General features: G+C 46.2%; 1 protein-coding gene across 2 annotated transcripts in view; it reads right to left on the bottom strand.

Moving 5' to 3' along the window:
• Nucleotides 1-4640: 4640 nt before the first annotated feature.
• Nucleotides 4641-12041, bottom strand: part of LOC101653096 (zinc finger protein 343-like) — a 40276-nt gene continuing 32875 nt past the window's right edge. The window contains exons 2-3 of one of the 2 annotated variants that reach the window (XM_045295161.1): nucleotides 10631-10837; nucleotides 4641-6906 (exon numbers count right to left, since the gene is read on the bottom strand). In XM_045295161.1, coding sequence (XP_045151096.1) covers nucleotides 5138-6906; nucleotides 10631-10655 — 1794 coding nt within the window. In that variant the 5' untranslated portion in view covers nucleotides 10656-10837 and the 3' untranslated portion in view covers nucleotides 4641-5137. The remainder of the gene's footprint in view (nucleotides 6907-10630; nucleotides 10838-12041) is intronic. The other variant, XM_045295160.1, reaches the window with a different exon arrangement.

Genomic DNA, 12041 nt, shown 5'->3' with positions numbered 1-12041 from the left:
GTTCCCCGGGAAAGTAGCCGTCGGCCTCTCTCCTCAAGATGTATCCAGTCAAGGAAGTCCAGCGGCCACTTTCCCGACCGGCCTCCGGCCCCGCCCCTCGGGCACGCCGACGTCAGAGTCGCTTCCGGTGCCCGGGCTCGGCGCAGCCGCGCAGGCTGGGAAGTGCATGTTGGGCTTAAGTAGAGTTCAGGGCTAGGCACTGAGACATGCAGTTCCTCGTGCGGGAGCGGAATGTAGGGCAGCCCCCGTGTGGTTGGCCTCATTTGACTAAAGGGAAGCTGAGTGGGAATTTCTCAAAGTGATAAACTGCCTCTAAAGTGGGCCATCTCACTGCCACCATCAATACTGCTTCATAGTGACCCTATAGGACGCGGTAGAACTGCCCGTGAGGGAGTAAAAAGCCCCATCTCTCCCGTAGACCTGCTAGTGGTTTCCACTGCCAACCTTGGGGACTGCAGCCCAAAGCATAACCACTAAGCCACCAGTGGACCACAGATCTATATAAACCTTAGTTAGAAATGAACTTGAGCCCAAACAATCTAAGAACATTAGTAGTTGTTCTGATGTGGCCCAACTGTATACTAACCCTCATGAAGTGATCATTGAAGATATGGGTAATACAGCAAAGTGTGAGGAAATCACGCGGAACCCGGCTAAGGGAAAGAAGTGTGCCTGGGGTCTTAACAAGCAGCCATCTAAGTGTGGAGTAAACTCCGTAAGAAGCATGTCAGCCTGGGTGATCAAAGGATTATTAATATGATTCATAATTAGAAGAAGGAATTGTGTTTGAGCTTAAATTCTGAGGTGGATAATCTGCCCTCAGGCAGAATGCATGGGAAAGTGGAATACTTCGTCCCCCATGCAGCAACCCAAGGAGCAGCAGCCTCCTAGTAACTTGCCTGGGTGTGCATGTGATGGGCATTACTGGGGTTCAGTCACCAGCCATGTCTTTTCAGTCCTGCCCTGGCTGCCTTAGTCAGAGGGCCCTGGACCAATCTCTTAGGCTCTTCTAACACAGTGTGCGTATCCCATTCATAGGCCTGTTTCGGTTTCTGTAGTCCCACCTCTAAGGGTATTGTACTGATCTGCCACCAATCATGAACTGTGACAGGCTTCTTTGTTTCATGCCTTATTTAATTAACATCCTGATTGTGAATCCTTAGATGCCTTTATGACTTCCTGCTAATGGCCTCCCTCAACTGGATTTGTCTTTATCTTTGTGTTGTTTGTCCCTTTTGACTTAATAAATGGGTTCCTTATATTTGAGATTGGGAACTCTTTGGTACCCTAAAACAATCCGTGTGTCTAACTGCAGCCATTCTGATTTTAAATAACAATGTTTAAGAGTAATCAGTTCTGCTTAGTGCTTCCCCCCCCCCAAATAAATGCATCATGTCAGTTCCATTTGACCCTCTAGTTTTACTTCTTATCTTGTAAAATTTGATGAGTAGTCATCTAGGAAATTGATAATTACATTCTTTCTGTACATTCACCACGTCCTATGACATTCTTATGATCTGTCATGTACCTAAAACTATAGCCTACCGACTAATATTGTTAGATCAGTATAACCGTTACTTATAAACTGAAAAGACCTTAACCGTCTGTTTGTGTTGAATGCTTCATTAGCTTGGCTTCCTAAATAAACACCTTTTTTGTCTTTGTTCCATGAAGCATTTATTAAATAGGCTCTTTCTATTTAGGGTCCAGGCCTGATATGTGGGCTAATACCCAGACTGAGAACAGGGTTACACCGGTCCATTTTGCAACACTCAAACTGGGAGTTTTGCAAAGCCAGCGTGCTTTAGCTCACAGAAAGGGTATTGAAATTCTAAGAGTAACTGCAAATCAACTTGAATTTTCCATGTCAAAAAAGATGCTTTTTTCCCCCTTCAGTCTCAGGAGACAACATACAATCTTTGAGAGATGGAACCACAGTGATGGAGAACAGATCCATGGCTGACACACAGCGTGAAACGGTGACTTCAAAGAGATGCAAGGGGAGGGGAGGAAGGGAAAGTATGGTGATTGGCTAGATGGTGGAAAAGTGTTTCTTTGAGTGAAGAGGAAGCAGCATACAATAAGAGGAGGCTGGCAAAAATGATGGAAGCAAGGCAAGGCATTGGAAGATTTGTAAAAGTTAAAGCAAACAGAAGCAAATACTGTAATCTATACACACAATCCTATAGCAGTGGTGATGTAAAAGTAGGTGCTTGAAAAAAAACAACAACAACAACAAAAAAAGTAGGTGCTTGGACAGGCTAAACAGGTGTGGGAAGGAGAGTGAGTTTATCCACAAATATATGTAGATTTGACAGAGGATATTTGTAGATGTGTATTCAGCTCTGCTGCAATGATATCGATGAATGTGATGGACCATATATGGAGCAAAATTATTGAAACTTGCTAGACATAACCAAACACCTTGAAGAAATGAGTCCCTGGGACTGCCTCTAACCCCCTCCCAGGGAGATGGACAACAGAAAAGTGGGTGAAAGGAGAAAACGGACAGTGTAAGACATGAAAAAATAATAATTTACAAATTATCATGGGTTCATGAAGGAGGGAGGGTGGGGAAGGGAGGGGGAAAATGAGAAGCTAATACCAAGGGCTCAAGTAGAAATAAAATGTTCTGAAAATGATGACAACAAATGTACAAATGTGCTTGACAACGGATGTATGTATGGTTGAGTTGCATGAGCTCCAAATAAAATTATTTTTTTTAATTTAAATACATAGTTTGGTGGGGGGGGGGATTCTGGTTTTTAGGAGGTTACCCCCTCGTATGTTTAAGCTCCAATAGTTTATGTCTGTATGCCAGGTTTGAGGACTCTTCTGGGGTGTCACAGAAATGTCATAGAATTTAGGGCTTGTGGAATCCAATAGTCTGAGCCACATTGCCATCTGAGACAACTGAGGGTCCTGCAGTGAAGCAGGGTGGTGAAAGTAAGCAATGTTCCAAAGGTCAATACCTGTCCCTGTTCCAGGACACTATAGCATGCAGAGGAGAGCACTTCCCCACACAGGTCAGATGCTTTCCTGGGGAGGCTAGACTGTAGCACCAGTTCCCCTTTGGCCTAGCCTGGCTGCCTACCTCCCACCCAAAGTTTGTCTTTCTCCTTCCCACCTTCTCAATCATACACAATCAGTCTCCTAAAAGGCAGGTACTTACTTCAGTTGGGTGGGGGTGGGGGGAGACACAGACAGCAGTGTTGCTGGAGGGGGTACAGGCTCAGCAACACACCCAGTCACACTAACGCCTGAGCCAGCTGGAGCACAAGTGCATTTGGATCATGGGAGAAAACTACTCCAGCTGATCGGATGTCAAGGAACCTGTGAACAACCTCAACGAGAAACATTTCATGGACAGGCCCATTATAGGAGAGAAGACCTGTCTGAACGGTCTCCATCTGTTGGTGCCACTAACAGTCACAAGAACACAGTGCTCCTGCCCCCAGAATTCAGTACCTGGACAGTGCAACAGGAAAATATCGGCAAGTATATTTTACAGATGTGACTCACACTGTGGGGGGCCCTGAGCAGCGCGACAGGAGGCGCTTTCCAGGTGGTACTCACACCCAGGGCACCTGACTGCAGGGGGCCCAGTCTTAACCTCCCCAAACGACCAGCAGTACTAAGGTCTCAGTCACCTACCACTGTGAATGTGCCACAGCTCCTCTGTGATAGAACTTTATCCAAGCTGAGCTGGGGGGGGGGGGTGCCCCAGAAGCTTGAGTTCCAAGGATACAGCAAGCATAATAGCCTCGGCTGGGGCAGGAGGTACATGACAGGCTGGACATCCTACAGTTGTCACAAAACATAAATGATCCATAGTCTCTCATCCAAGCAGTACCTCATCCCTACCTCACTGACGGGCAGAAGCAGAATCTTGGGAAGTGATGGATTCTTGGGAGTTAGAAGACATTCCCTTCCTCACCCTGAGGGAGCAACTCCACCTGGCAATATGCTGGCACTTGGTATGTGCAGAAACCATCCTCAGGTGCCCCCTCAATGGTCTGTTGTACAAGCGCTCCCTTCCTGTCACTAACTGCAGTCTGAGGGAGGTTATGGCGAATGACATCAAGAATGGCTTGAGAGCATCGTTGGCAGGGCTGAGTCTTCCCTTCAGAAGGCTGAGGGGCATGGCTAAAGGCCTTATGACTAGTATCAGAAGTGTGCTGAGGACTTCAGACATATCATTGGTGATTAGACATGGGCTGTAACCACAAGGCCCAAAGCAACAGACCGAAGAAGAGCTTGGGTCCAGCCAAAGGCTCTGCAAGTCACTGGTAAGCTGTCCTCACGAAAAGGGAGCGTGGTATTCAGAGACCAGTCATTCTTCCATGGGTGGAGAGAGATTTCACAGACCTGAACAGAGGCTTAAAATATGAAGGGAAACCAGGGAAGGGAGCTTTCACAGAGGTCACAAAGGAAGAGAGTCACAGAAAGACGTGCTATTAGAAGTGGTATCCCCTCCTTTCACTTGACACCTGTCTCCAAAGCCTGGACAGCTCTTCTCCCAATGCAAAGGGCTCCATTCGCCAATCAATGTGCGTAGAAATGTTTAACTAAAGGACTGAGTTCACTAAGAATTGTGAATTTGAAATCCACATAGCCTTCAAGACAAATGAATAAACAAGTGTTCCTGATGGTTTATTAAAAAAATTTTAAACAAAAGGACAACCAAGCACTTGCAGGAACTGCCATATGAAAATAAAACAAGCTAACCATTCTTAGACTTAAGCTTCTACTTTTCAATTCCATTTGGGTATAGAATGTGGAAAGAAAAATCTAGTTAATTACTACTGATAGCTTCCCCTCATAAAGAGCAGAATTCTTCTGACACTGCCTCAGAAGTAGGCAAAGTTGTGGTGGCAACATTTTGTCCTCCTCAGTCAGCTAAGAAAGGTCCCCGGAGTCACGTTCCCGCCTTGCATAACACCCTCCCAGCCCTTATCCCTGTGGCTTCTGGTGCCAGGATAGAACTTGTCGCAGTACCTCACCTTCTTGGTCCACAGAAACCGCTTCTCCAAAGTGTGCCTTTGTCTCAAATTCTTTATCTTCTCTACACACAAAGCTTTCAGTCTATATCTTATGGTCTATGATGAGTAAATTACAGTCAAAGGCTTGTTCACATTCACTGCAAACACAGAGCTTCTCTGGAGTGAGTTGGCACATGTTTAATGAGCCTTTGTTTGTAGCTAAAGCCTTGCCCACACTCCTTACACACATGTGGCTTCTCGCGTGAGTGTGTCCTCTGGTGCATAAGGAGATTTGTTTTGCAGGCAAATCCTCGACCACACTCCTTACACACATATGGCTTGTCTCCTGAGTGTGTTCTCAGGTGTCTGATGAGGGTTAACCTGTGGCTAAAGCTTCGGCCACAGTCCGTGCACACGTGTGGCTTCTCTCCTGAGTGTGTCCTCAGGTGAGAGATGAGTGTTGACCTGTGGGTGAAGCTTCGCCCACAGTCCCTGCACATGTATGGCTTCTCCCCTGAGTGAGTCCTCTGGTGTATGATGAGATGTGACTTTTGGTTAAAGCCTCGCCCACAGTCCATGCACACATGTGGCTTCTCCCCTGTGTGTGTCCTCTGGTGTGTGATGAGATAGGACTTTTGGATAAAGCCTCGCCCACACTCCTTACATAAGTGTGGCTTCTCTCCTGAGTGTGTCTTCTGATGTCTGATGAGATGTGCCTTCTGGTTAAAACCTCGTGCACACTGCTCACACACATACGGCTTCTCCCCTGAGTGTGTCCTCAGGTGCGAGATGAGATGTGACTTTTGGCTGAATCCTCGTGCACACTCCTTACACATATATGGTTTCTCTCCTGAGTGTGTCCTCAGGTGTGTGATGAGAGTTAACTTGTGACTAAAGCTTCGCCCACAGTCCATGCACACGTGTGGCTTCTCCCCTGAGTGTATCCTCTGGTGTGTGAGGAGATAGGACTTTTGGCTAAAGCCTCGCCCACACACTTCACACACATGTGACTTCTCTCCTGAGTGTATACTCTGGTGTGAAAAGAGATTTGCATGGCAGGTAAAGCCTCGGCCGCACTCCTTGCACACATATGGCTTTTCCCCTGAGTGTATCCTCTGGTGTGTGGTGAGCGTTGACTTGTGGCGAAACTTTCTCCCACAGTCCATGCACATGTGAGGCTTCTCCCCTGAATGGGTCCGCAGGTGTGTGATAAGATGTGACTTTTGCCTAAAGCTTCGCTCACACTCCTTACACACATGAGGCTTCTCACCTGAGTGTATCCTCTGGTGGGAAAGGAGATTTGCAAGGCAGGTAAAGCCTCGCCCGCAGACCCTGCACACATATGGCTTTTCCCCCGAGTGTATCCTCCGGTGTATGATGAGGCTTGACTTGTGGCGAAAGCCTCGTCCACAGTCCATGCATACGTGTGGCTTCTCTCGCAGAAGGGTCTTCTGGTTTGTGGTGAAATTTGATTTCAGGATATAGCTGGGCTCGTCCTCTTTATAGCTGACTGCTCCAAATCTTGAGGTTTCTAATTTCTTCAAACCCTTCTCTGTTTCCACAGAGCTGTTTACCCTTTGTGCGGAGTGGGGCTCCCTTCCCACCCCTCTGTTGCCTTCTCTGGGGCTTGCTGATCCTCCGCAGGCTGGGCTGGATAAAGCCCTGAAGGTCTCTCTCTCCCCTGTGCTCCCACACAAGGATTTAGAGACTTCTCTCTCCCGCCCTTGTGTGTTTTCATTCCTGCAGTTCTGATCAGAATCCTGATGCTCTGGCTGCTTCTGTTGCCTGAGGTTGGAATCTCCTGGATGGAACTGACTCTCTGCACAAGACTCAGGGGAGATCTGAAGCACATGCTGCCCGAGGAACTGCTGACTGGAGACATCCAGGAGGCATGGGGAACAGGGGGAGGTTTCTGACTTTGCTTCTGCAGAAGAGAGAGAGAGTTTTCCATTAGTGCAGCTTTACATGGGGCTACTTGGGCTGGGCTGCCTTCTCTCATGACAGACAGGTATCTCATTGTGTTTGTGTAGACGGGGGTCGGGGTACAAACAGTTATGAGCCTGACTACTAGGTGAAAGGATGATAGTTCACAAGACAGATTGGTGACCTTCTGGCAATGTGAGTCTGGAAAACCCTATGGAAGAGTTCTGAGCTATTCTTCACACATGTTCATTTTGAGTCAGAATCCACCCAATGGCAATTAATTATGATCTTAGTAGCATATTTCTAACTGACAATATAGACAACACAATTTTTCCACCACAACAGTTCACCTATCTTCCATTTTTACAAATGACATTTTTGTTTTTGCCATCCAGAAGGACTCCAGGTGTGGCAGTAGTTAAAGCCTGAAGCCCTTGGGTGAAATCCAAAGTTGGTGGTACAAACCTGCCAAAAGCTCAATGGTAGAATGGGGTGACATTCTGTTTTTATAAAGATTAACAGGCTGGGAAATTCTATGGGACAGTCCTACCATGTCCCAGAGGGTTCCTATGTGTTGGAATGACTTGATGGCAGTGGCTTTAGGTACAAAATCCAGATAACCCACACCCACAACCACTTCAACATGTCAACAAGACTAAAGTTTATTTTCTCAAGTAAGCATCAGATACTGCTTCTGTCTTGTAAATCGCTTCTATTACAGGCAGCCTTTTCCTTCTGCTAAAATCCTCTAAGCGACAGACACTCCGTTTATCTGTCCCTGGAAACCGTGACGTTTCTTCTCACAAAGAGGGGCTGATGGACAAAGTCATCAAGCTGGTGGATTTCAAATGCAGAAAACAGTCCCCATGTGAAAAAGGCAGAGGAGGAGTACCTGAAGCTGCCCAACCTTGAGAGGCTGATGACCAGGATGGGGCCGAGGCTGGTTCAGATGATATGATGGTCAGAGGTGCCTCCACCCTCCAACTTTTTTTTTTTTTTAATCAATTCTGATAGCAGCCATCCTCACCACAGTATGTCCTCTATGGGTGATAATTCGTGACAATGGCCACAAAGATAACACAGATCATATTTATATTACAGTGGTTGAATCAGGAGCAGGCCGCAGCTCAGAATCAGGAAGCACGCAGGCAGTCTCTCTTCTTCAGTGCAGCGGCGCTCAGCTCCTCTCCCAAGTCAGGCTTCCTTCACCCTCCAGTGAAAGTCTCCTCTAGTCCCAAGGACAGGTTCTTCTTGGTCCTGCCAAATGTCTACTGACGGTGCCAGGTGGCTCGTCCCCAGGCCTGTCAATGTTGGCTTTGCCAGTGCGCTATTTCCAGGCCTCACCGTATCTAGCCTTACGCCTCTTTCAGGAAGTTCCTGGCCTCCTCTATTTTTTTCCCTTTTATTTTTTTTCTCATTTTATTGGGGGCTCCTACAACTCTTATCACAATCCATACATACATCCATTGTGTTGAGCACATTTGTACATTTGTTGCCACCATCATTCTCAAATCATTTGCTTTCTACTTGAGCCCTTGGTATCAGCTCATTTTCCCCCTACCTCCCAGCTCCCTGCTCCCACATGAACCCATGATAATTTATAAATTATTATTGTCATGTCTTACACTGTGCAATGTCTCCCTTCACCCACTTTTCTGTAATCTATCCCCCAGGGAATAAATTATATGGAGATCCTTGTAATCGGTTCCCCCTTTCCACCCCACCCTCCCTCCACGCTCCTAGTATTGACACTTTCATCACTGGTCCTGAAGGGATCATCTGTCCTGGATTCCCTGTGTTTCCAGTTACTATCTGTACCAGTGCACATTCTCTGGTCTATCTGAATTTTTAAGGTAGAATTGGGATCATGATAATGGGAGGGGAAGAAGCATTTAGGAACTAGAGGAAAGTTGTATGTTTCAACGTTGCTATCCTGCACCCTGACTGGCTCATCTCCTCCCCGCAACCCTTCTGTAAGGGGATGTCCAGTTGCCTACAGATGGGTCTTGGGTCCCCAATCTGCACTCCCCCTCATTCACAATGATTTTGTTTTTTGTGCTTTGATGCCTAATACCTGATCCCTTTGACACTTCGTGATCATACAGGCTGGTGTGCTTCTTCCATGTGGGCTTGTTGCTTCTGAGCCAAACGGCCACTTGTTTGTCTTTAAGCCTTTAAGACCCTAGCTGCTGTATCTTTTGATAGCTGGGCTCCATCAGCTTTCTTCAACACATTTGCTTATGCACATGTTTGTCTTCAGCGATCGTTGCAGGATGGTGAGCATCATGGAATGCCAGTTTAATAGAACACAGTATTCTTGCATTGAGGGAGTACTTGAGTAGAAGTCCAATGTCCATCTGCTATCTAAACCTATAAATATATGCACATAGATATATTTCGCCATCCTCATATGTATTTACATATGTACATGCCTTTATTTAGACCTCTATACATGCCCTTTGCCTCCTAGTTCTCTATTTCCTTTGACTCTCCTCTTGTCCCACTATCATGCTCATCCTTCATTTGGGTTTCAGTAATTCCTCTTGGTTACATTACCCTTGATCAAGCCCTACCAGGCCTCCTACACCGTCCTCACCACCGATTTTGGATCACTTGTTGTTCCCTTGTCCCTGGGTTTGTTAACACCACTTCCTTTCCCCCATCTCCCCCTCTCCCATGTCTCCCCGGAACCGTCGGTCCTGTTGTTTTCTCATCCAGATTGTTTATCCAGCCTATCTTATCTAAATAGACCTGTGGAAACAGTAACATGCACAAAAACAAGACAGAGCAAAACAAAGCAACAAAAGAAAACAAAAACAACAACCAAAAAAAAAATGACAAAAAGAAAAAAAAGGTCCGTAAATAGTTCAAGGACTGTTTGTTCGCCTTTAGGAGTGTTTTCTGGTTGAGTCTGATGGGGTCCCACGCCCTGGCCCTAAAGTCTATTTTTGGTACTCCCTCAGGACTTCCTTGCTCTGCTCCCCTTTGCTGTTCTGCTACACACCTTTAATGTTTTGCCTCGGTGTGGTGGGGTCAGATAAGGCGAAATTTCCACAGTGTCTCGTGTTGTCCCCTGTAGGGCTATGGGTCAGTGCGGGATATCGTGTCTCACAGTGAGGCCAGCCATATGATCTTCTCTGTGCATTGGATGCTCTGAGCAGGAATATCATCCTCAAGGCTTTGTGGGTCAGGCTGTGCTTCACTCTCTTGTCCTCCCCCTTCATTTGCTCCCATGTCCTCTGACCAGACATGTCCCTGAGCTGCAGCTTCAGTGCTGTCCTCTGAAGTAAATTCTTCTGGGGGGAGGGGAAGCAGTCCATGTAGTTGGGATTAGGGGGGCCCTCAGCCCCTCTTTCTTTTACTTCATCTCTCTTCCTTTTTTCCTTCTGCTTTCTGTCTGAAAAACTTCTAAAGATCACCCTGCTCATGTACATAAACTAAATCCACTGCCATGTTGTCAATTCAGACTCATAACAAACCTGTACAGGGTTTCCAAGGCTGTAAATCTTTTTTCACAGTTTTATTGGAACTTCACCCACGTTATACAATTCGATAATTCAGTCATATCAAGAAGAATTTACACTCATCACCACAATCAATTCTATGGCTGTAAATCTTTATGGAAGCAGATAGGCTCAATTTAGTCTTAGGAGTGGCTGATGAGTTTAAATTGCTGACCTCGTGGTTACCAACACAATTCCTAACCCACAGTTCCACCAGAACACCTTGAATATATATGTAAATCTTCATCCATTTCAAGCCAGGGCCTTCTCACCAGTGCCACAAACTGACCAATCTCCTCCACAAATACTTCACTGGCACAGCAGGCTTCAGACATTTCCTTAAGATCGTTCACTGTTGCATTGCAATTGCAGGGCATATTGCAGATGATGAGTAAACAGGTATAAAAACCAAACTGTTCACAGCTTATCCTAGAAATGAAACCAACATAGATATAGATGCACATATTTGTGTAGGTGTTCCTATAGCCACACATGCATACGTTTGTGTGTGCTGCCTATGTATTCATATAGCTACAATAAAGCACACACACAATTATAGAGACTTCCTAGACTTATCCAAGTAACTCACAGGTTTGGTCAAGGGGGTTAAAACGATAACATCAAGGGCCAACTTAGTTAATTGGTCTAACAAAATAGATAGTGTTCTACACCCTAGTTTTGGGAGCAGCATCTGCCCTCTTAAAAGCTCACACATTCCATGATGCTCACCTTCCCAACACGATCGCTGAAGACAAATGGGTGCATAAGCAAATGTGGTGAAGAAAGGTGATGGTATCCGGCTATCAAAAGATACAGCGTGTGAGGTCTTAAAAGGCTTGAAGGTAAACAAGCGGCCATCTAGCCCAGAAGCAACAAAGCCCACATTGAAGAACCATACCAGTCTGTGTGATCACAAGGTGTCAATGAGATCAGGTATCAGGCATCAATGAACAAAAAAGCCTATCATTGTGAATGAGGGGGACTGCAGTGTGGGCACCCAAAGCCTATTTGTAGGCAACTGGACATCCCCTTACAGAAGGGTCGCGGTGAGAGGAGGAGTCAGTCAGGGTGCAGGGTAGCAACAATGAAACATACTACTTTCCTCTAGTTCTTAAATGCTTCCCCCCACTATCATGATTCCCAATTCTACCTTACAAATCCGGCTAGACCACGGGATTTACACTGGTACAGATAGGAACTGGAAACAGGGGGAATCCAGGACAGATGAACTCCTCAGGTCCAGTGCTGAGATTGGCGATACTGGGAGGGTGGAGGGAGAAAGGGGTGGTGGTAGAAAGGGGGAACCAATTACAAGGATCTACATATAACCTCCTCCCTGGAGGGTGAACACAGAAAAGTAGGTGAAGGGAGACATCAGGCAGTGTAAGACATGGCAAAATAATGATAATTTATAAATTATCAAGGGCACATGAGGGAAGGGGGAGCATGAAGGGAGGGGAAAAATGAGGAGCTGATACCGAAGGCTCAAGTAGAAAGAAAATGTTTTGAGAATAATGATGGCAACAAATGTACAAATGCCTGGGGGACAGACAACCAAAAAGTGGATGAAGGGAGACGTCGGACAGGGCAAGATATGACAAAATACCCATTTATAAACTATCAAGGGCTCATG

Source organism: Echinops telfairi, unplaced genomic scaffold (genome assembly GCF_000313985.2).
Source record: "Echinops telfairi isolate 266 unplaced genomic scaffold, ASM31398v2 ScPeMD7_5592;HRSCAF=6446, whole genome shotgun sequence".
Classification (NCBI taxonomy): Eukaryota; Metazoa; Chordata; class Mammalia; order Afrosoricida; family Tenrecidae; genus Echinops; species Echinops telfairi.
Note: the sequence above shows the minus strand (reverse complement) of the source record. Positions and strands in the feature narration are given on the sequence as shown.